The sequence below is a fragment of the Fulmarus glacialis genome, unplaced genomic scaffold (genome assembly GCF_000690835.1).
Source record: "Fulmarus glacialis isolate BGI_N327 unplaced genomic scaffold, ASM69083v1 scaffold7606, whole genome shotgun sequence".
NCBI lineage: Eukaryota > Metazoa > Chordata > Aves > Procellariiformes > Procellariidae > Fulmarus > Fulmarus glacialis.
Genome location: NW_009216153.1, coordinates 12,558 through 36,107, shown reverse-complemented (window position 1 = coordinate 36,107; position 23,550 = coordinate 12,558). Strand labels below are relative to the sequence as shown.

Below are 23,550 nucleotides of genomic sequence, written 5' to 3'. Positions count from 1 at the left end.
CGGCGGTCGGTGGGGGCGCGGGGCGGCCCCGGGGGGGGCCGGGGCCTTCGGAGGGCCTTTTCCCGGAGTCTGCGGTGTTGTGTGGCACTGGTGGGAGCTGCGCTTCCCAAGCGTGGGGATTGCCCTCCGCCCACGGATGGGGAAGGGAATGGGAAGTTCAGTTTCTCTTTCCGAGGCAAGATCGGCCAAGCCTTGGCTGGGGGGCCAGGAGGGGGAAGGCAGTGTCACCTCCCCCAGGGCTGCAGAGCACGGGCAGAAAATGGCCCTGGGGCAGAAAATGTCATTTGTGGCATAGAGTAGTGCAAATTGTGCACCGGGGACATCTGACGTGCCATACATCCAGCGCCGTGTATAGGCTGGGATGATGTCAGCGAGGCTAACTCGCCAGCTGTCCCCCCAAACAGCGACCGTTGTCCGCTGAACAAACCCGGCTGTGTTTCCTGGTGTTGAAAAGAAGTTACATGCGGGGAAAACCTTATGGGCAAATTTAAACTTTTTTGCTGTATGAAACTACCTTAACGTGCAGAGGCAAAAAAAGCCTCAGAGATTGCAGAGGTCTCGGTGTGGTTGAAATGTGCTGGCAGTGCTCGGCGTTGCCGGTTGTGGTGGGGACTGACGGGAGTGCTGGAGCAGATGACTGTGAGTCACGGTTAATGGTGGAAGTTCGGTTTCACTGGGGTTATGGCACATCGAGAAAGACACTTAAGGGAGGAGCGAGTATGTGCTCGTCATGGGATGGAAGAGCTGTGGAGCTGGCAGGGTGAGCTCTTTTAACGTCGAAGGTAAATGCCCCAAGTGAGTAACTGAGGAAGTTATTTCAAAATAAACTGCTCTGAAATGCTGTTTCAGTGTAATCGGTGTAAATAGGTGATGTCATGTTTTACCTGGTTGTTCTGGTATCTGACCTGAAGTATACTTAAATGAACAACCTAAAGGTATTTTCCTGTTTGGTAAACTACCTAATCTGTGTCTCGGTGCAATACACTTATTGCTGCTGAAAGGGATGGTGACCTAGGTTTTAAAGCAAAGAAGTATAAATACAAGCAGCAATTTTAGTGTTACTGGTAGCTACCTTGATAAATATCCTAGATGTATAGGCACAGCTGTTCCCTTTTTGTAGCCTGCTTGTGGTGTTTATAGGATAGGATAACAAATACATCAACAGACTTCCTAATGCCTTCAGGTTGCTGTCAGAGCTCCAAGATGCATGGCTGGACTTTAAAAGAAAAAAAAACAGTTCTGGAATAATTTATATACTTGAAATATTAATGAAACCTCAAGTACCTCATAATGTTTAGCTTCTTGTGCTTCCACTTAACTGTTAAGCATCTTTGTACTTGCTGCATCTTTTGGGATATCAAAAGGTGGCATGAAAGAAGCCTATAAAGCTTTGTACTTCCATTTTGTTTGAGAAAGACTGATATTGTTTGGAAGCTTTCATCAACAGTATTTTAAGAGTATGGTTTTTTAATTGTTATTTTTACATCACATACTTTATTCTGTCAGTAACAGTTTAATGCAATCATTCTAAGTCACTATGAAGGCTTGTTCAACTGTATTCTTAGAGCTTGCAGCTTAAGCAGGACTTGAACTTTTTAAAAAGAAAAGTTTCTCTTGCTGACGTAAGTATTTTTTCCCCAAAAGCCATATGACAGAGCTGTCGGGGACCCCAGAATCGCTCACATGACCCAGGGCTGGGAGGCTGAGCTGTAAAGTTGTTGCATGAGCAATTTAAACCCGAGATCATGCTGTGGCTTGAGAGGGCAGCCCTGCCTCCTGCTTTGTACCTGGCCATGGTCAGCTAAGCCAGTTTGCTATTACACTGTTAATTTGTCTGTTGTTTCTCAGTGGCTTTTTTTTTCGGATGGGGTGGTTCCAGGCAGGCCAGTGAACCGCACTTCCATTTCACTGAGAGTCAAGACTCCGGGTGTGTGAGTGAAAGTAGCTGGCAGAGTAAGACTTACAGTTTCTCTTGGGGGAGGTTTGGTTTGTTGTATTCATCAGTTTGAAGTAGGTTTGATGTTAAGTGGCGCCAGTTTGGGATCTGAACTTATTTTTTATGGCCTTACATTTTAGAACCCAGATGATAAGTGGCATTCTAATTGTAAAGCAGCTTGGTAGGTCTCCTTATTGTGTGAATTTCAAGGGCTTACTTAAATATAATTTTCCAAGTTTTAATATCACTAATGGGGAAACAGAGTATACGCTAGGTTTGGTAGCACTTCAAACGGGGGACCAAAATACTACAATGAAAGGATTGATCCGGTTCTTGAACCCTTAACTTGTGCTGCAGAACACCTGTTTAATTTGAAGTTTGCTGCAAAGGAACTCAACAGGAACTCAAAAAAATGCGACAAAGAAGAAAAGGCTGAGAAAGCTAAAATTAAGAAGGTAAGCAGTGGGTCTGAAACAAGCTCTTTAGATCTGTTGTTTACATATTACAGCAAGAAAATATCCGGTGGTTTTACCATTTTCCTGGTACGCATGCGAATAATACTGTGATAGGTGCTTGTGATTTCAAATACGTGACTATAACTCTTCCTGTACTCATTAGTAAATGTGAGGATACATTCTTTTGTATCCTCTTGTACAGCTTGTGGCATTTGCTTCCTGAGAAAATTGTCTTGTATGTATTTTGCTACAGGTTGTTGTTCTCAAAGTTAAAAATATTTAATCTTAATGTTTATCATCTTGTATTAAAAGGGCTTATGAAGAGGAACTTTAAAATAGTTTTTGAGTCCTTGAAGTAGTAAAGAGAGAGACTAAGCTTATTTGACTGTATTTTTGTCCATGAAATACAACCATACCAACTGTATCCGTGTTTGGGTCTTGATACTGAAAACGTTTTTGGAATGAGAAAACTATGTTTCTGTAGCTCTGTAAAACCTTCTACTTGAAATGCATGCTAGATACCTTCTTTGGAAAGAATTTAGGGCTTCACGTCTTGAAAAAGTTTGAGAAATATTGCGGGAGGAGAGAGGGTTTTATTTTCTCTTTTAATATAAAAGATATGTGATGAATTGATGCTTACTTCAAAAAAGAAATAGGCTATTCAGAAATCATGTTTACAAGAGCAGGGAAGGTTAAAATGCTTTTTCTTTTTTTTTTTTTTCCCCCCAACAGGCAATTCAGAAGGGTAACATGGAAGTCGCACGAATACATGCAGAAAATGCAATCCGCCAGAAGAATCAAGCCATCAATTTCTTGCGCATGAGTGCCAGGGTAGATGCTGTAGCAGCAAGAGTTCAGACTGCAGTGACAATGGGCAAGGTAAGTCTGTTTTCACAAATCTGTTGCAAGTATGAGACCTCTGATCATCTTAGAAGTGACTTTAATTCTACCTATAATGAGCTGAAAAGTTTCAGTTTTGGTTTCAGATTTAGCCAATAGTAAATCAGGTACTGGAATCACCCTGGCACCTGCTCTTTAGAAATAGATTGCTATCCACTCTGTTTTGTAGCTGGTAACTTCTGTTAGCTGTTACTATTCATGCTCTTAAGGATGCACTGTGTTTTGCTGGTTACACTGTTAAGATTATTTTGCAAAGATACTGCTCCACTTCCAATACATAAAGTCGTGATGTAGGACATGTGATTCTAGAAATCTTTTTTAGCTCTACTGTACTGCTCTTCAGCCAGAAAGTTTATTTTGCCATGTGATCTGTATACCAAATACATCCCTTAACATTTGGCAGGTCTCGAGACCCACAAAAGTTAATGCCGTATACACTAGCGAATTTCAGTTCAGAATGCATATTTCAAGTGGTTGAGTTAATTTATAGAATTTGAAATGGTGGGAGCTATAAAAAAAAAAAAAGTGGCATTTGAGATGGCAATAGTGTGTGCCCTGCTATTTGATACTGTAGAAACTCTGTGGATAGAGATAGGAGAGCTTGTTAAGAATGCTCGTTTTTCTTTGTAATACTTTCCTTTACCTCATTTCAGGTAACTAAGTCGATGGCAGGGGTAGTTAAGTCTATGGACGCCACGCTGAAGAGCATGAACTTGGAAAAGGTAAATATACTTACTTTTCTTGGAGGTGCACATCAAAAGCAGAAAGGGAAATGGTCACACATGTTTTAAAAAGGGAAATTCCAATCAAGAGAAAAGGTTTTGCAGGGAGGTTGGTAGATCCTGGAACAGGTTGCCCAACGTGGTTGTGAAGCCCTCATAAATGGAGATGCTCAGAACTTGACTGGACAACCTGACCAACCTGCCTGAACTGCAGTGTTAGATCAGCTTCAGAGTTGGCGTTGGGAGCGGGACAAGCTTCTGATCTCCAGAAACTGCTTGCAGCCTTCTTGTAGTGTGATTCTATTTTTGCCAGTTGAGATATATTTATCTTCCGTTATCTGCAGGTCATTGATTTGATTCATATTTTTAATAGATATCTGCACTAATGGATAAATTTGAGCATCAGTTTGAAACACTAGATGTTCAGACACAACAGATGGAAGACACAATGAGCAACACTACTACGCTAACAACGCCACAAGTAAGAATAGTAATTTTTTTTTTAAAAAAAGGTGATCTTAAATGATGTGTCTAAACTGTGTGGAAATGTCTGATACTTTTCTTTCTGCCTACTTTGAGACATAGCAGAAACTGGAACCTTTTCACTTTTGCTTTGTGCTTCTTTGTGATGAAGAGACTATTTCAAATTATAGTCACAAGTACAGTGGATCACATATATGTATTTTAGTCTATTTCACTCATAGGAGGCTTTATTTTATATATCTTGAAAAGTGTAACCCTCCTACTGAATAAGCAGCGTTTTGATGAGTTCTTAATGAACTTCTGAATGAGAAGACACTGCAGCATTAATTATCAAAGCAGAATATGCTGTGAGAAAATCAATAGTTCTAAGTCACTGATATTAACAAAATTACATTAGTCACCACCAAATTAGTAGTTGTTAATTACCTACTTTCAATTTATGGGCAAGTGTTTACTAAAATAAAGCCTTAAACAATGCCTGGCATAGTTAAGAATACCTAGCACCTATCCCCTTGTGCTATTCCACAAGGAGCTAAACGTGCTATTCCAACAGAAGTTTTGTCAGAGGGAGAAATTTACTGGAGGTAGTGCTTTGTAACTAAGATAAACAAACAAACCTAAACCCAAATCTATTGGAGATGGGCTTTTTTCCATGTTGTGCAAAGCAGTATTTTAGTAGCTAATAATCAACACCTGAAATATTCAAGTATGTTTGGATTTTTTTACAGATAAGTTTAATTCTTTAGAAGCGTTATTTCAGAAGCTAGAGTTCAATTAATAGGAGTTTAACAGGCTGAGCACCCCTACTCCTTATTTTTGAGTTCATACAGGGCCCTCTGGTGGTTAAGCACAAAAATGTTCTGTGAAAGATATTTACCTTTAAATCAGTTTCATTAAAGTAATTTCTGTTCTCTCAAGATGTAGCAGAAGAGCTTGTCATAAACTACAATATGCAACAATCAATTTTTTTTTCTCTACTTTAGAACCAAGTGGATATGCTTCTACAGGAAATGGCAGATGAAGCAGGGTAGGTAAAATTTTGAGTGACTATTTCTTGAATAAATCTTGGTTCCAGCAACCCTTCCTGGTTAACTTGAAGGTCAAATACCCTTGGTTTATATGTGTTTGTCTTTTGGAAGCAGAGAAGAATCACCATTTTCCTTTTACCTCTGGGCATCATTCTCGTAATAGTTTAGTTGCTGGTATTTCATTCTGTTCTCACTCAAAGCTGCTGCGAATGTCAGGATGCAGGGGTGGTTCTGCAGAAGCCTGAAATCATATGTTACTTGTCAGGATAGCATTTCATTATTTACTTGGATTGGCTTTAGCATTAGCAATCCTTGCCATGTTTCTCCACACTTTTCCTCTTCTTTTATGAGTGAACTTTTTGTCATTCGTACACATGCCATATCTGATATACCTCTGCTAAACAGAAATCTTGCTCAGTCCTGATTAAGCAGAATTTATTTAGTTATGGCTAGTTGTAATATATGACTTGTCTTCTTGGTAGTGAGTCAAATTTACTGATTAAGTTGTCTAAGTAGCTGGAGTACAGCGTTCATGGGATGCTGGTGGCCTTATGCTATCTCAGTATTGCTCTGCTTGTCAGTTACTGTGCTTCTTCCTTTAGCCATGTTTACCTGACTTGTTTTGTTTTGTTCTCTCCTACTAGTCTTGATCTGAACATGGAACTACCTCAAGGACAGACAGGTTCTGTTGGTACAAGCGTTGCCTCAGCAGAACAGGTAAACCTTAGATTTAATTGAAATCAATGTTTCTAGAGAAATGTGATACGAGAATTAATGCTTCACTCGGTCAAAACAAGCTTGCTAAATTGTAATTAGATTTTAGCTGTCCAGAAGAAATAGTGTGTACTTAAAACAGTCTTGCAATCAAAATAATTTTAAAATACATTTGTCTGCTTAGTAAATCCAGAAAGTTTAGATGTTTCAGATGTATTTTTGCATAGTTATTTGATAGAGTTCCAAGCAGTTGACTCTCCTACCTACTCCAAATTTAATGAATCCAGCCATCTCCCCTAGCATACAAGAGGCCTTTGGGTTTTTCCCCATTAACATGTGAAAGGTCTTACGAGACTAGTGCAAAGGATTCCACCGTTGCTCTAGAGGAGGGCTTAGAATTTCTTGTGCATGGGCAGATCCTGATGGGAAGGTTCCACAGATCTTTTGGTGAGTTGCTTTTCCCATTCTAGGGAAATATATTTGAGGGAATGGAAAGGGAACAGTTTATTTCTGTCCTCCCGTCTTTATGGAGTAGGCTTTAGGGAGCCTTATCTTAACTGAACGATGTTTGGGAAGCCTCAAGTATTCCACATTCTTTAAAAAGTTCCGTTTCACCTTGTACCAGGCCCTCTGAAACAAATAGGCCTACTGCTATCTCGCTGTAGCAGTTCAGTTGGATACCAGCCTTGGTCAGTCAAGGCTGCATCCAAATGAGGATGCAGTTCTGTAAGAGCTGATTTGCGCTTGCAAAGATGATACATAAAAAAACCACCCAAAACAATCCTATCTCTACTTGCTGTGTTCTGAAACTCCTTCGTAGGTATCCACTGCTGGAGATGAGATAGCTGTATGGACCTGTGGTCTCACCTGGTACAGCCATTCCTGAGGTCTTAAGCAAATCTTGTTAAGACTTGTACATGAGATAATTTCCTATCATCTGGACATGAGATTGCTTGGCCATTGCAGAACTTTGCAAAAATTAATTTTCATATTACTGATAGCTGGTTTCTTTGTGTTTTACAATTCTGCAGGATGAACTGTCACAGAGACTGGCCCGCCTGCGTGATCAAGTTTAAGTTAAACAAAGCTGCAGTTCTTTGTACATGCTTTCAAAATACCCTTTCTGTAACTAACCCTTCACTACACTAGAAAGGTGTATACAGTATGGCTTAGGTGTTTGAATATTTGTAATATAGGGTACTTCACTCCTAGCTTGCTGCTCTTTCTAAATACATTAAGTAACCCAAAAATATCAGCTCTCTAATGTCCTTTTCTGTACATTTTGAAGTTGATATATTTTTCGCAAGCTTTTTTCACAAAATCAAGTTGATATTCTAAGTCAGCTAGTAATGTTGGTACATTCTAGCTAAAAGAAAAGTAGAGTGTCATTGATATATATTTTAAATTATGAAGTGATTTTTTTAAATTATGAGAACTGTTTATGGTTGGAGAACTGATGTATTCAGTTCAGGTGACTGTTGTAGATAACTTTCTTACACAGCCAAACTCCTGGAGCACGCAAAGGTGGACAGCGTGGACTTCATGGAAAATACGCTTGTTAAAACAAATAAGTGGACTTCAGTCTGGGTTTTTTAGTCTTTTAAAGCTAGGGTAATTGTGCTGAAATTAGTTGTTCAGTTAAAAAATGAATTACCAAAAGCTCTTTTCATATAATTGGGAACTTGTACGGTGTCATCACTTTAGTACAGGAGGAATAAAATATATTTTTCAACTCTTTGTCAGTTCTGGTGAATGTTGCAGCTTGCTTGTTGCTTAATGTCAAGTGCTGTAGCTTCTCCATTTTGTTTTCTTCTCAGTATCCTGGGGTGCAGCCAGTTATGCCACTCACCTCTGTTTCTGCCAACGTAACATCTAGTTCCTGTTAATAGGGAACTTATGCTATCCATTTTCTTTAGGCTCAGGCTGAGAAGCCTTATATGAGATAACTGAAGCCTGCTTTTCTCCATTCCTTCTTACCCTGTGTTTGCTTTTAATCTAGTCACCTTTTTTTATACGTAAGGACAAGTCTTGTGATCATATTCCCCACTTCAGTGTTCTTCCGTATATGAAAAATACAGAAGTGCTCTTCCTCAGGTTCAGATCTTCGCAGTCCTCCTTCGTGAGTCAAGGTCCCAACCCTGTCTTCTCTAAGCGGGGCGCTCCCTTAGATCAGCGTTTCCTCTGCCCCTCGCAGCAGGTGAGTAGTAGATGAGTAGAACAGGCCAGCTCAGTCACAGGGGCAGGCTGCTAGATGTGCACATCAGTTATGTTGGATTAAGAACAGCTACTTTATTTTGTAAGGCGTAATACTGCTCTCTGCAGATAAAATAACATGATTTGTAATATTGCAGTCTTATGGAGAAGCTGGTTTGTTTTAGTGATCCCTTTAGCCCCTTTACATTTCTGCACGGTAAGAGAGAATCTACTGGCTACTTTTGGTAGCTTCAAACTCTGGCTGCAGTTGTGAAGTAAAGAAATGGTTGTAGAAATTTGTAGCTGAAACTACTTGTGATGTGTTGTGATAAACAGTGATGTTAAAATTCTCTTCCTGACTTTTTGGGCTTGTTTTTTTGTTTTATCTTTGTAGGGGTGAGGGAAAGTGTGAAGCACTAGACTTAGAATTAGTTGTTAATTTGCTGGTGTTCAGGATCACGTTGGTTTTCCAGTGTTGGGGAAATAGTTAAGAAAAAAAAACTTTGCTTTTTTAGCCAAGCAGGATTTTTTCAGTGAAAGCATGCAAAAATGATGAAACATTTCAGAGCAGTGTCAAACTATATTTTGAATGTGTTACTCAAATCACTTTGAAGGCTTAGCAGGATGTTACATACTGAAGTATTCAAGGCTACTGTAAAAATAAGATGTGGAAAATAAGATAGACAAAACAACCTAAAATGTTGTGGAATAGTGTATCTCACACTGGCAGCCTAAACGAAAATGATTTGTTTAAAATGTGGTCTTTTCACGTGTTTACATTTATTTTCGATGCGGCTTTCTTTTAAACATCTTGAATGTTCCTCCTGTAAGTAGGAGAAATTGGAAGGTGTTTAAAAACCATGTACCTGCATCTGTAGTCTTGGTACAATTCTTTCAAATTATTAATAAAACATGTTAGGAGAGGGACTAAATACTACTATTTTTTTTTCCCTAGCTCCTTCTGAACAATATAACAAAAACATAATGGTAAATCTATGCAACCAGGTTACCCACAACTGTGGTAACTGCTTGTGCGTGTGCCTTTGCCTTGCTGAACTTACTTAATTTTTTTTGATATTCAGTTACTTTATATCTCGTGATAGGATTGGAAGGTTACTGTTGTGTAAAAAATCCACATCTGAGTTTACTTTGTGGTTGCTTGTTGATGGAACTACCGAGGTTTTCAGTGTTTAATATTGGACAACTTCAGCTAGCTTGTCTGGCTTATTTTAATGTTGAAGATTATGCTGCTTTTAGGCCGTTCCTGGCCATTCCTAAACTTCTTGAGGGGGGTAGACAGCAATTCTGAGATCCTGTGTATTTGATTTTCTGAGTATGTTGCCTTGCCTTGGGGCTTTGGAGGAATTTATAAATAAAGGGAGATGAGACTGATTAGATTGCTGCAAGTTAAATATTAAGTAAGGTTATCTTACTGGCTATACACAGCCTGTTTCATAGTTTTGATCTTATCCCAGGCTTGTGAACTCCAGTACCAGAATAGATTTCCAGCATCTTTTTTTTCAAAGGGTTTAACAAGTAAACATAAAGGCTTGATTGACCTAATTAATGTTACCTCTGCGGGACTATGATGCAAAGGGGTAGGCAGGCTTAGCTGACTTGGGGAAGAAATACGTGTTTGAAACAATGGATTTTTTTCCCTGCTGACTTCACTCTGAGAATTGCTGTGTATTCCAACGGGGCCAGGGTTTCGTATTGGCTCCTTCTGTGTGTAGATTCCCTGCCCTCTCCTGGGGAAGATGATTTCTTTTCTCTTCAGAAGCATTCGTGTATGAGAGCTGGCATTCAGAAAGTTTTAACAGTTACATTTTGAATGTATATATTTTTCTCAAGTCTTTTGGAAATGTTTAAAACTGAAAGTCACTTCTAGAGCAATATTTGAATTTCATGTCCTTCCTCCATTCAGGCTCTCCTCAAAATATTTGCTCTTTTCTGAACAACTGTGGCTTCTCACTCCTGCCTTGCTAGTGTTTCTTGTAAGTTGACTGTATGTGTTTGTGGAAGTTCATTTCATGTTAAATAAATTGTATGTGCTTTTATGTACCTTATTACCAGATAATTCAATATTTATGCTTATGAGCAGACACATCTAAAGTGAAACATTGCTTGAAATGTTGCAAGATGGTTTTGCTCGACATTTTTTTCCTTGGTTATTTAAAACTGCTAGTGTGTGGTAGCATTAGTCTTCATTCATTTGAATTCCAAAACTGAAAGCCATGAAGAGCTTCAGATGAAAGGAGAGGGAAGGAAAGGAAGAACAAGAACTTTTACTTTCTTGATTGCAGTGAGATAAAATGATCAAGTTGCCTTTGTGGAGATCCTCAGAGCCAAAAAATAGTGAAATTTTGTTAAATATAGTCAGCAACTGTGTACAGAAATAAATTCTGAAGCTGGTGAAATGTATAGAGAAGAGAATAATTTTTGTAGCTCTGGTAGAGTTCATTTTGAAAACTGCTTTACTTGTATGGAACAACTTGTAAATGTAACTGCAAGTGGTAAATAAAAGTGTACAGACAAATTATTTCAGATGTGTTCCTAGGTTATATGGCTGTTTGCTGGTGGGGCTCAGTACCTGGGTAAACAAGCAGATGTCATAATGTCGTCAATATTTTTCTGTGAGAAGATACCTGGGTAAACAAGCAGATGTCATAATGTCATCGATATTTTTCTGTGAGAAGATGATCAGCAAATTAAATCTTTATGGAGAGAAAATAAGAAGAAAGTAAAGTGGATATTATTGAGAAAGATTTGGGACAACAGTTTAGGGAGTAATTAAGATTAAGTATAACAACGTAAAATAGAATCTATTTAAAATGTTATGGTTTTTGGTTTTAATGTTTAGTCTGGTATGGAGTGTATCCCTCATGCTTAAACATCTAAGAGGGTTTTCTGTCCTTACCATATATAACCAGGAGTCATGTGGAAAACTGGTAGGAGATAGTGTGGTTTTGAGTTTGTCCTCCCCAGAGCTAAAAACCATCCATTTTTGGTTTCCCCTTCCACTGTTGTTTGGGAACCAGCAGAGGGAGCCTCAAGCTTTGTTTTTGCACAGGTCCTACATAAATTATTATTTTTTTGAATTGTTAAAACAAAGGACTTTCAGAGTCGTCACTAGCTGGTTTAAGGAACTGTCTCCCCTGTGGAACCTCTGTTTCTAGACAGTATCAAAGCTCGGTGAGACCTGCCTCTATCAGGGCTAGGGCTTTGATCCTTGCCTAGAAGCTGCTGTGTTGCACAAAATACAACCTGGAAACACGTTGCACAGGGCCATCAGCGGGTTCGTGTGAACATCTTCGCTAAATGCACTTCAAAACGTTTCTTTGCTGTCTTTAGGCATTAATTTGGGACTTGGAGAGGAGTGTGATACTGAATAACTTTGTGCTTAAAACTTTTTTAAAATTGTTTAATTTTTAGTTAAGTTCTCTTGGGTTTCTTTAGCTGTTGTTCTTTTTTTTTTTGTCCTGTGATGATAATTCTGTTGTATACAGAAGGAAACATGTTGCGTGCTGATGGAAAATGTATTTTAATAGAAAATTTCATTTTCTTATTAGAGGTGTTGCCCACGTTGAGATTTGATTTGATGAAGTATTTACTTTGGCTTCAGGATTCTCTCTGTCTGCATAGTGCATTGCATTTTTTTTGGCTTTAGCATTAGCATTCATCTATTGCAAAGGCCTGGTTTGAACTACCGGCAGTGTACTGCTCAGTGTTTTTTTTTTTTTTTTTTTTTTGTCAAACAATATTTTTTCAATGAAATCCCAAGAAGGGTCAGTGGCCTTACTTGTATCGGAAGCAGCTCTCTTCATTACCATTCAAATAAAGGAAAAGACTGACGCGAACAATCTGTAACTCATTTCAAGTGCCAATTGAGCCTTTTTAACTTGGAAGAAGATGCAGTAAGTGAGTCTTACAGGCTTTCGCTTGACCTTTACTACTCTTTATTAAGAAAGTCATGCTGAATCAACTGTGATACACAGTTCAAGATAGAAAATCAATGGGCTGTAGGATCCCAGCTCTTTCCAGTTCTTTGGAAAGCTTTCCAATGTCTTCCAACGGTGCCGGTTGCCGTGAAAGCAGCCAGAACCCGACCCTCTCGCAGCAGATGGGCTGCTTTCAAGCTCTTATCTAGACAAGGGTGATTTCAGAGGGTAAAAGTACTTCAGTATTGCATATTTCTAATCTATGGGATGGTTTACTGTTGCGACGACCTGTGCATACTGCTTAGGATATTCCGAACTTGTAACTCTGAGTGAAACAATCTTTTTGCAAAAGTATGAAGCAATAAATGTTACGTGCCAACAAATATATGTATCTGACAAGATAATAATCAGCTTAATATAATTTCCCCACTATCTGATGCATAATTCTTTATTACAATCAATTTTTGTCAAAATGAGCTGTCAGTAAAACATTTCAAAACTTCTTTTAAAGACATTCTCTCTCTCTATTTTTTTTTTTAAAACTTTTTTTCAAAGATTAATTTAAATGTAATGCTGGAGAGTCTCTGCAAGATACTTCCCTCTGTTCTTATCGCAGTCAGGACTTTGTTTCTCTTGCTGCAAAATGGGTTAGTATTGGAACCATTAAGCTCTATTTCTGTTGCCAGTGATTTTTCAGTTCCGGGTACCAGTATAAAGCCCCAACATTTGACTTGCAATGCACAGGAGAAGCAGGCAGTCCCGTTCAGTGTGTTGTAAATTAGTTCCAGTCTCCGAGAGACTGCTGTAACTAATTGATGTGACCTGGAAGTGGATAAAGTCCATAACAGTAAGATCAACTTTTCCTCTAGTAATTTGACAAATAGAATCTTTTTTTAAAGTCCCTTGTAGGCTACATACCCCATTTGTTCTTTTGTGATGGACATTGTTTCCGCATTGAAGTGATAATGATTTTCCAGATTTCTGCTGATTTGTATAGCAGGTGCCTTAATTTATTAATGCCAGAAGAAGGAAGAGATTCAACAGCAGCAATAAAAAAAAGATTCCTGGCAGCAACCGTATATCAAAGTCGTTGCTTATCCAGTGACGTTGCTGTAAGTATTTGACCATTGCTTAAAAACTTACTATCTGTATATGAAATGTATACTTCTAACAACCTCTTCTGCAGAAAGAATTATATCTGTAAAGATAGCAGAAGTAGTGGTAATTACTACATTTAACAATGACACTGCTTTTCATCCAAATATTTAGAAAATACACTGTATGGTAAAGATCAATGCTTAACCAAACCCCGAGTTGTCTTGTGTATAGCATGTTTAAAATGGCAAATATAGAATATCCTGGGTTCTCTTTCAAATGTAATGCTTTTGTTGAAGTTTTACAACTTCAGTTAGCCTGTGGTTAGATTATTAAATAGACCAGGTATTCCCAAGCTCTTCGTAAAGGTTTGTGGTGATGTTTGGGAAATCTGGATGTTTTCTCAGGACGCTATTTACCGAACCGCACAAGTGTTCCTCCTCCTGCTTTTAAAAGACGTGCAGAAAGACCGGTGGTTTGCGGAGTCGCTGGATCTCGTTTATTTTCTACAACCACACAGAAATCAGAAAATCTCAGTGTTTGTGTGGGGTTTGACTCTTGCAGAGTAAGTTGATGAAATGGGACCCGTGCAATGGTAACTATTAGAAACTCTGCATTTTATAATAATTTTAAGCAGTCACTGTAAGTAAATACATGCTGCTTTCTGTACGGGCAGTGATTTGGGGAGTTTTGCTGTGCATCTCTGCTCCCAGCCCCTTCCAAGCCTGCATCCCACCCATCCTCTCCCATCCCTGCGACCGACAAGTCTGTCGGGCTCCGCAGAAATCTCACCGTGAATATAAACTCGCCGGCAGTGACTCGAGAGAGTCCAGTCTCCTATTTATTTGCGCTCTAGGGGGATGTGAACCTTGGTCTTCAAGGGTGAAAGGTTGAGGGATGTGTGTCTTGTTTACCTGTGCTTCTCAGATAATGTTTTCCTTTAATCTATTAAGCAGACACACCATTTTGTCCCATGGCGTACAATGGGATCATTAACGATGCGCTTAATTACTACCAAACCACCTATGAGTGACCGATGCCAGCAGACATGAAGAGTCAAAGCCCGGTTGTCAGCCTGGAGGAATTCAGCCCGGCTTCCCCCACCTCCCCTGTTTAATAGAAACATCTTTCCACAAGAGCGCTGCGACGTCTGCCTGATTTATACACAGCTTCGGTGATGGGATAAAGTCATACTGGATGGCTTTCATATGAACTTTGATGGCTAAGGGGAAACTAGGTGTTTACAAGTAGGAATGAGGAGATCCCAAACCATCAATGGATTTGCAAATCCAAATTTGATTCTTTTGAAAGTTATTAAAAACAGACCCAAAAACCTATAGATGTAGGGAGTTAATTCAACCATTGTAGCCACTGCTGCCTTTCAACACTTCTGAGGCTTTTTTCTTACTGAAGCTATTATGTTTAGACATTTGCATGTCATTGCATACCAAAGAAGGCATTTGGACTTAATTTTTGGCCCTGCTGCAAAACTGTTGTATACATTAATCAGCCAAGGTATATGGCTCAGTCACAAGCTGCGCCGGGGCTGGTTCAGAGACACAATAGGACGGAGAAGATACAGCAACACAGCTGCTAAACATATTTACCATCGAATAGTTAGTCACACTTCTGGAGTTTTAATTGAATTACCTTTGACAGTGAACAGCAAACCTGGTGGGTGATCTACTAAATTTAACTGATGAATGGGCTCCCTAAAATCAATTAGCATCTAGGGCTGTGAGCATGAACACATCCTGCCGCTCTGCAGGGACCGGCACGGGCTCAGAATGACAGCAGCAAATGTGAGACAAAGTGAAAGCATGCATCTCCTGCCGCTGCTGACCTCTGCTACCCACATGAAAGAAAAACAGGAGTCTAACAGGAGCTGAAAGAATCTGACGGTAAATCATTTAAGCTCTGTTTTGCAGAACTGATATAGGATGCTTCTAAACCGCTTGATTAATGCTGGGCAGTATATTAAAAGCAAGATGCGGCGGAGCAAGGAGGCTACTGCCAAGTACCAGCTCTGCGTCGCTGCACCAAGCTGTAAGAAATACCATCTGGTTGCTTTATTATTTTTCAGATGTTCAAGGTAGTGGGTAGCTAAGAGGAATTAACTGTCTTCTGTTCTTTTGCTACAGTGATAGGGTCCTGTCTGTAGCCACAGAGAAGCCCTCAGTCTTCTGGATGGATGTTTGTTATCTGAATAATCAACTGATGGCAAAATGCGGGCTGGAGGTTCCTCTGACCTTTGCCTCGTCGCAACCTGACTCCGTGCACCGTTCAGCCAGAGCATGTAATGAGGTACAGATGCGACAGATAGGATAATGAAACACACACAAATATTTGAGGGACTTTCAGGTTGTGACACACTGATGAAGGCAGAAAACTCTTGATTGGGGCTGCTGTCTTTGGGTGTGGGGGTGGGTGGAAAGCGGGGAGGAAGAGGAGCAAACAGTGTGTTAGCCTTCCTTTCTTTCACCCTGTTTTGCCGGACGACCAGATAAGTGCGTCCTCAGGAGTAAATCTGTGCAAAGGCTTGATTTATTTGGTTTGAATATTGACTTAAGTGAAGACTCAGTTTGGGCTATACCACATGTGATTTTTTTTTTTTTTTTTTTTTTTTTTCTGAACTCAGTTTGGGGTATACCACATTTTATTTTTTTTTTTTTTTTTTTTTTTATTGCTGAAATGAAAAGAAAATGTGTTGAGTTCAACGACGCCCATACTGAAACCCGTCCAACAGCCCCTGCAGGCGCTGGCACGGGAGACTGGGATTCAAAACCCCGCTTTCCCCAGGCATTGCTCCCCGTATCCGCCTTCCCAGGCTGGTGCCCTGGGTACCACCTTACGGGATGTTCTGAAGGCGACGTAGAGCACAGTGGGGCTCTGCTGTCCTTGCCTTCCCAAGTGGATAGTACGGAGACCCTTTTTTTTATTTTTAAGCAAAATGGTATTAAATAGTACTTTTTAAGGAAAAATTCTCAAGGGAGCTCTGCTCAAGGGCTCTGCGGTGAGCGTGGCTCTCGCCCACCAGGCAGTACTGGTGGAGGTGCCTCCATGCCGTTGTTGCAGGTAAATAGGAGCGCTCAGCTGGTGCTGTGTCCTCAGCCAAATCTTCATCGACTCACCCCGCATTTCCCATGGGATCTGGGAGCCTGTCTAGCGTTGTTAGCGTTTTGCAGAGTTCAAGTCACCCCTTCCCTCAAGGCAGGCATCACCTTGCAGCACCGACACGTTGCTTGGGAAAGGACAAAGCCAACAGGTCTCGCTTGATACCGACCAAGAGAGAGCGTGGCTGTGCCATCGGGAGGACGCGGTTCTGGCTGAAGGTCGTCTCGGGCAGTCCCAGGTCTGCGTGTCGGGAATACATCTCACCCGAGACTGCAATTCCCAGCAGCCTCAGCCTGGTCTTAATGCAGGTTGGATTGAAGCCAGCTGGAGGGCTCCCATCAGCTCCTAACAGCCAAAAACTCATCTAAACCCCCGGAGTTGTGCAGCAAGAAGGTGCAGCGCCATCGCCGCTGTGAATGACTGAAGGCATGGCCACCATGCTGACAGAGAAATAATTCCCAGCAGAGATGCTGGGGTGAGAAGCGATCTATCCTCACCTTGCACAGAGGCTCCTAATCTCACGGGAGACGTTCGACGGCGGTATCCCACAGCTATGGGTGCCTTCTGAGTCTCCCCAGCTGAGCTGAAGATCTCTTGCGAGCCTTGGCACATCTTACGTCTGGCTGTAGCGCTGCGGCAGAGCGTGGTGTTTGGGCCAGACCTGGAAAATCCTCAGCCAGGATGATGAGAGGAGATGGGATGAAGCACCGTCGCGCTGCTCAAGTGCGAGTCCTGGAGAAGGGCCAGGCTGACTCCGAGTGTCTCATGACCGCTTTGCAAATGTGATGTTCCTGTAAAGCGCCGAAAAAAAGAGGGCGAGATCCAGCATGCGCTGACGCTGGCCTGAAGTTCCATATAAATTACGTTGTGCGTAACACAAACATATTTGTTAATTTAATTAATTTATAAAGAAGTGGCTACTGCCCGTGCAGAACTGCCCAGAAGCTCCTGAGCTGTGTCTGCAGCGCTTTCTCTTCTCCTTCCTTCCCTCCTCTCCTCCTCTCGGAGCCGCCCCGAGGTTTCCCTCTGCAGCCTGGCTGCTGGGTCGGCTCCGGCGCAGCCCCAGGCAGCGCCGCGCTGACAGCCGTGCCGCAGAGTTCAACTTCAAACGCACCATTTTGTGGCCCATCCAAGTGTTTGGCTTCGAGACGGATACATGGGAACACGGCTCCAAACACCCGGATCAATCCTCTCAATAAGATTTCATGCATTTTCAAATGGTATCCGTCTTGATTTGGAAAACAAAAAGCAAGGCAAAGACAACAGCTAAAAACCTTCCCAGTGCACAAAGTGAGAAATGTGGCTTTAATTTAGATAACTAATCGCTTCCAGCTGAACCAGCCATTAAAAACAGTTGAAGAATTACAATGTAAATAGATTAATGCAGACAAAGCAACATGTGCGCTATTCCATGTCGTCTTGTTACCTACAAAATACTTGGGCAGTGACACACTGTTAGTCTAAGCCACTTGTTAGGTTCTGTGCTAATCAGCTAAAATTAAATAAACATGACTGATAAAAATGACTGTTGTGTTTGAAAATTGATGCACCAACAGAATTTACTCCAGGAGATAATTACAGATGATTAAGTAACAAAGAAATAATTCCTACAGCGAAGGGGAAAAGCCCGCGGTGCGGGGAAGGGGCACTTCTTCATGTGCCCTCCCTTTCTCTTGGAGGGATGAGCCGACCCTGCAGGAAGGTCTCTGGGTGGGCAGAAACCCCGAAGGAGCTTTTCTACCCCGGGCGTCTCCAGTGACAGACTAAAAAAGGGCTGGAAAATCAGTATTTTGCTGTTGGCAGAGCACGTACCGAGATCGTACCTCCAGCATCCCCCTCTTCCCACCCAAGGGATGGATCTCTTTGTTCAAATTTGGCCTTTTAAATGCAAAACGTTGCATAGAAGTGCTCTCAGGTGAACCATGTAAGTGATAAATATGACATGTTTCTGAATAACAATGTTAATTTAAATAATAAAGCCAATTTCCTTTGTCATCAGAATGAGAGCAGATTTAAGACGCATCTTCTAAAATGGAAAATATTCTTCAGGTAGTCTTTTTTAAATATGCCCTCTTGAAGTGATTTATTATTAGAAGGATAATATTGACTGGAAGCCTAAGAAAGGGAGCATTTTCCAAAATAAAGAATAAATGTGGGGGGGTTTTTTTACATTTTTTTTTCTTCTCCACAGGGCCCGTTGGTAGGACCTTCGTGGTCATAGAGACATCCAAGGGGCTGGCAGGCCCACAGACGTATGTGAATGAAAGGCAGCGTTTGCAAAGCCTGGGATCGTCGTGATGGGAACAAAAAGGCCCTCGTTAGTCACAAATGAACTTTCTCCTCACCTAGAAGAAGGACGACCTGCTCGTCGGGGGGTGAGGAGCGCGGTGTGGTGGAGGGGCCGTGTTTCGGGCCGTATCCTGGTGCTGGGCTCACTCTTCCAGGGGTGGCAGCCCCCGGGGGTGGGTATTTGCAGAAAAGCACGATACGTGATAGACTTTTAATTAAGAAGCCATCGCCCTTCGCTTCTCTCCCTGATGCCTTGCCAGGCTTTCCACGGGCCAGCTCATATCTCAGCGGTGAGGGTATGATGCTGACGTGTATCTTCTCGTACACCCCGGCAGCACCGGTGGTCTGTGTACATCTGTGCGGGTTAAAAACATTCCGCGAAGCTCAACGTATGTGGGTTCTGTGAAGCCAAAGAGCTCTGGGAACAGCCTGGACATCTGCCCAAAAGCTTGGCTCCAACAAAGCGCTTACAACCCCGCTTACGTACAAAAATACCAAGTATTTGCTGTCCTAGGACCCTAATGTATATGCGAGGGAGATAAAACCATTGTCTGCGGTTAGTTTTGCTGGTGTATTTTAAAAATGCTAGTTACAGTCAGAAGAGATTTCAGCAGGTCCAGAGCAGCGCGGGTGCTGCTGGCAGAGCCCCTTAGAGCACCGAGTCCCTAAGAGGTGACAGGAGACTTTGACGGGACACGTGTCGCACGTGCTGGTGTTTGCAGGAATTGTAAACCTGAAAACATCTTTGCTCCTGCTGTCCTGAGTGCAGCAGGCATGAAATAAGTATGTCACATTTTACTGTGATAAATGGAATATTTTGTCGCGAGGAGCCGTATTATTAAGCTGGCTCCTCTGCAGATCTTAAAGCAGGCGTTTCTACATCAGTTTTTCACATATTTTCTTTAGCACACTCATATCCTTCAGGATCTCACTGAAACACATGTTCAGGTCGAGATTAACCCCTATGAAATGAAAATCGCTTGGGGTGCGGAGGGGGAAGTGGAATATTATTCTTTATCCTGAATTGAAATATTAGAAGCTGACTTCTGAATTATACTCCGGGTTAACCGAGCTGTAATTGAGATTGAAATTGGTCCGCTATTTTTGGTACAGCCTGGAAAACTCCGAGTCTTATTCCCATTTGTGCTGGTGGAAATCCCCACCCATCATCTCAAATTCTGCTCTGCCCGCACCTTCGGGGTGAGGAGTGCCTCCCTGGCTCCTTCCTCCCCGAAATAATGATAAATGACAGCTAGTCAAAATTGTAGCTGGCTGTTGCTCCTCGTCAAAGAGACGAGAGGCGGCGAGAAGGGGATTCTCCCCCGAAAGCTGATTGACAGCCGGGGTCAGGATGGGGGAAGCACTTGCTGGACCCTGTCAGATCACAGGGAGCTGCTGACAGCTCGCGCCGCAGTGCGCTTCCCTCGCCGGCGAGATTTATGCTGCGATTCGGAGGGTGCTAATTAAACTCTGTTTTGCTTAGAACAGCCTGGAAAAAAACCCACCCCAAAATGACAACGTGCTCCTTTAAATCTCAGCTTTTGTTCTGCAAGTGCTGTCCGGAGGTGGTTGGGTTTCCATGGAGGAACGAGCAGCGATGCTTCCTAACGCTTTGAAATATTAAATCAAAGTTGATGTGAGTTTGCATTCCTCAAGCCGGCGCCGTATAGCAGCAAACAGTGTTTCCCAGCAGATGATTAGCAATCAGCTCAGAAAGCTGCTTATTGACTGGGCCAGGCGGTATCGGGACATGCCTGGTGTGGGATGGGTCTCCTGCAGCTCCTGGGCTGGCCGAGGCAGAGCCGTGCTACGAGGAGCTCTTGGTTTCTTGTCCAAGTGCGATTTAGAGAGTGCCAAAAGGACACGGACACCGTGCGTGCCCTCCCGGCTCGTCCAGAGCTGCAGAAATCCTCTGGGAATACGCTCCATACTGTATTACAGACAGTATGGTGCCTATATGCTGCAGCAGAAAGGACAGAAGGGCTACCCAAACCAGATTAATCAGGGGATTAATGGTTGATGGGAGCTGCTGTCTTTGGGGCTGTCCTGCCGTTAGCAGCAAGAATCAAACAAGAAGTTAGTATTAAATGAGTAACTCGCAGCAGTCAAACTTTTTAATCTTCTACTAATTTGGTGGATTAAAAGCTGAAATAGTATGGTATGTTGTGAAATGGCAACTTGACAGTGAAAAGGGGCAGAGCAGGACGGGCAGCCAAAGTAAGGCTGAGTGCACCGATGGCACTCATCCATCAGCCCCCTCCCTGACCGGCCAGCTCCGAACGGAGAGCCCTGCGCTCCCACCCTCGCCTCCGACTCCGGGGAGAAAGGAAGAGCTGAGATCACTGAAAAAAGCCCTTTACTGCTTCTGTACGCTGCTGTTAAAGGTGTTGGGCTTTTGGCCGTCCACTGGCCAGGCTGCAGATGCAAAGGTCAGCCGTGCCCTGGGCAGGTCTGCCTTCCCCCTGCCCTTGCAGAAACCAAGGCAGGGTTCTTCCAAACCCTCGCCAAGTGATTTATACTTCCACGCTGAAGGCAATACCGATATCACTGTGTTTTAGCTCAGTTCTGCTTGCACTGGTCTTAATTTTGGGCAGTGCTGACCATCCGCAGCCCAGGAGCGGCTGTGGGGTGACACTTGCAAGATGGGATGTCACCTCGGCCCGTGGTAGCTGTCACCCACCCACGCTCGCAAGTGCGATGGGAAAAAAAATCATGGAAAGATGGGGAGGAAGCTGGTCCTGCTTCTGCCTTTTGCTACAATCTTTCAGCATCAAAATGGTTCAAAGCCAAGCCAAAAGGGGACAAAAAGGGAACGAGGTGGCGTGGGATTTCCCGGCGGAGCCCGGGGGCCGGTCACCGCTCCCCTGCGAGCTCCTTGGTTTGCACCGGGAGCAAAGCAAAATACAAAGTGAGATTAAAAAAACAAAATGAAGGGGAAAAAAAAGAAAAAAGGCAAATGGTCTGTGTGTGATAACCCGGATCTCATTGTTAAATGTTATCGGTGTCTACAGGTTACTGGAAAAACAAAGGGGCCAGATGGCAGCCCCTCGCCGGAGCAGGGCTGTTTGCTGAGGGCTGCGGGCAGTGGCGGCCGGGAAGGAGCAAAATTCCTCCTTAAATCTCAATTCCAGATCGGGGAGCTCCCCACGAAGGTGCCCCGGCAGCTCGACGGCCGGTCCGGCCTCTGCGTGGAGTGACGAGGCGAGGAAACCACTTCGGACCCCCTGGCTTTCTCTGTTTTGTGCTTTTCGTGCTATTTTTCTGATTTTTTTTTTTTTTTTAAACTAAAATTGCTTGTGTGAGTGCTGGAAGCTAAGGGAGGTAAGCTGTGAGCTGGCCCGGCAGCCTTTGGCAGTCCTTGCTCTCACCTTGATGGTTGAGGTTGATTCAACTATTATTTTTCTTGCAAAATGCCTCAAATCCACAGTGGTAAAGCACATAGATCAGAGAAATACTCATCTCTGGGTTCCTGGGTCACAGAAGGTAAAAATCCTCTATGAAAAATCAATGCTGTGAGCTAAAATCAATGAACTTGAGCTTCGAGACTGTATTTCAAAACCAAAGAAAACTTTCTCTTGCTTTAACCCTCTGAACAAACATACCAATTTTATCTTTTATGTGCTAGAACCGTGGATAATTTTCTTCTAATACAATCAGTGCAAACCAGTATCTTAATAACAAATTGCTTCCTCTGTTTGAGTGAAGAGGCCTGTTGGTGTGGTGGGGTCCGGGAGGGAAGGGGGCACAGAGCTGGAAACAAAAGAGCACTCAGTTGACAGTTAACCAAATATTAACCAATTAATGAAAGGGTTGATGGATTTAGTCAGGTCGTTGAAGGCGGTTAATGAAGGGATGACGCTCTTGTGAAAACCAAGCGGACAGGCAGAGCTGGCCTGGTCCTAGAGAAGATGTTGAATTATTTTTTCCCCATCATCTACAGGGAAGCAGCACTCAGCGCGTCGTGCACGTAACAAAATGCTACCGAGGGCACTAAAGTGCTTTTTACATAATAACTTTAAAACATCAGAGCGCAGGACCCGCGTCCCAGCACAGGGCAGGGCAGAGGGAGCGGAGGAGCGGGACAGCGAGGATGGGGACCCACCAGCGGGACGTGGTGGTGGCCCAGGGAGCAGCGCGGGGTGAAAACCACGTCATTTGGGAACACGCGCAAATGAAGCACGTGCCATTTCTTAACGCTTCCGAGGCACTGACGCGGCCCTCGGACTGCGCCGCGGGGACACAGGAAAGAAATCGCCAAACGGCCGCTCCGCCTCCCTCGTTCCCCCCCCGGCTTCGCCCCCGGGCTCCCCACGCCCTGAGGGTTGGTTTGCAGACCCATGTCAGCGAGTGGCCTCCGCGCAGCCCCGGCATTTCCCGGCCAAGCTGCCCGAGCGGCGAGCGTCTGCTGGGGGAGAGGTATCCCCTTGCAAGGAAAACACGGGGCAGGTGCAGGTGTTGGGAATAGAGCCCTTCGGAATTAACAACCTGAAAGAATTTGATTTAGCTCAATTTATCGATCGGTGCAAACAAGCAAAAAGTATGTCGGGTTGAGATGATTAAATGCGATGGGGTCTAGCAAAGGCATGACCGAGGAATTAATATGCAGCTTATAAACACGCTGCGGGGAAAAGTCAAGGGGAAGCAAACAAGACCCAAAATAGATTTCTCTCCAAATGTCCCGTG

General features: G+C 42.9%; 1 protein-coding gene across 1 annotated transcript; it reads left to right on the top strand.

Moving 5' to 3' along the window:
• Nucleotides 1-572: 572 nt before the first annotated feature.
• CHMP1B (charged multivesicular body protein 1B) lies at nt 573-7,972 on the top strand. The gene is made up of 8 exons (XM_009579184.1): nt 573-717; nt 2,294-2,391; nt 3,124-3,270; nt 3,945-4,013; nt 4,387-4,494; nt 5,480-5,523; nt 6,169-6,241; nt 7,270-7,972. Exons 1-8 carry the CDS (start codon nt 573-575, stop codon nt 7,312-7,314), a joined length of 729 nt encoding a protein of 242 aa, XP_009577479.1. The 3' UTR covers nt 7,315-7,972.
• The last annotated feature ends 15,578 nt before the right edge of the window (nt 7,973-23,550 follow it).

Excerpts from the sequence above, each read along its gene's own strand:
- CHMP1B (XM_009579184.1), top strand. The coding sequence starts at position 573 with ATGTGCTGGCAGTGCTCGGCGTTGCCGGTTGTGGTGGGGACTGACGGG. Across the intron at positions 3,271-3,944 it reads CTGCAGTGACAATGGGCAAG|GTAACTAAGTCGATGGCAGG; the intron begins GTAAGTCTGTTT and ends ACCTCATTTCAG. Across the intron at positions 5,524-6,168 it reads GAAATGGCAGATGAAGCAGG|TCTTGATCTGAACATGGAAC; the intron begins GTAGGTAAAATT and ends CTCTCCTACTAG.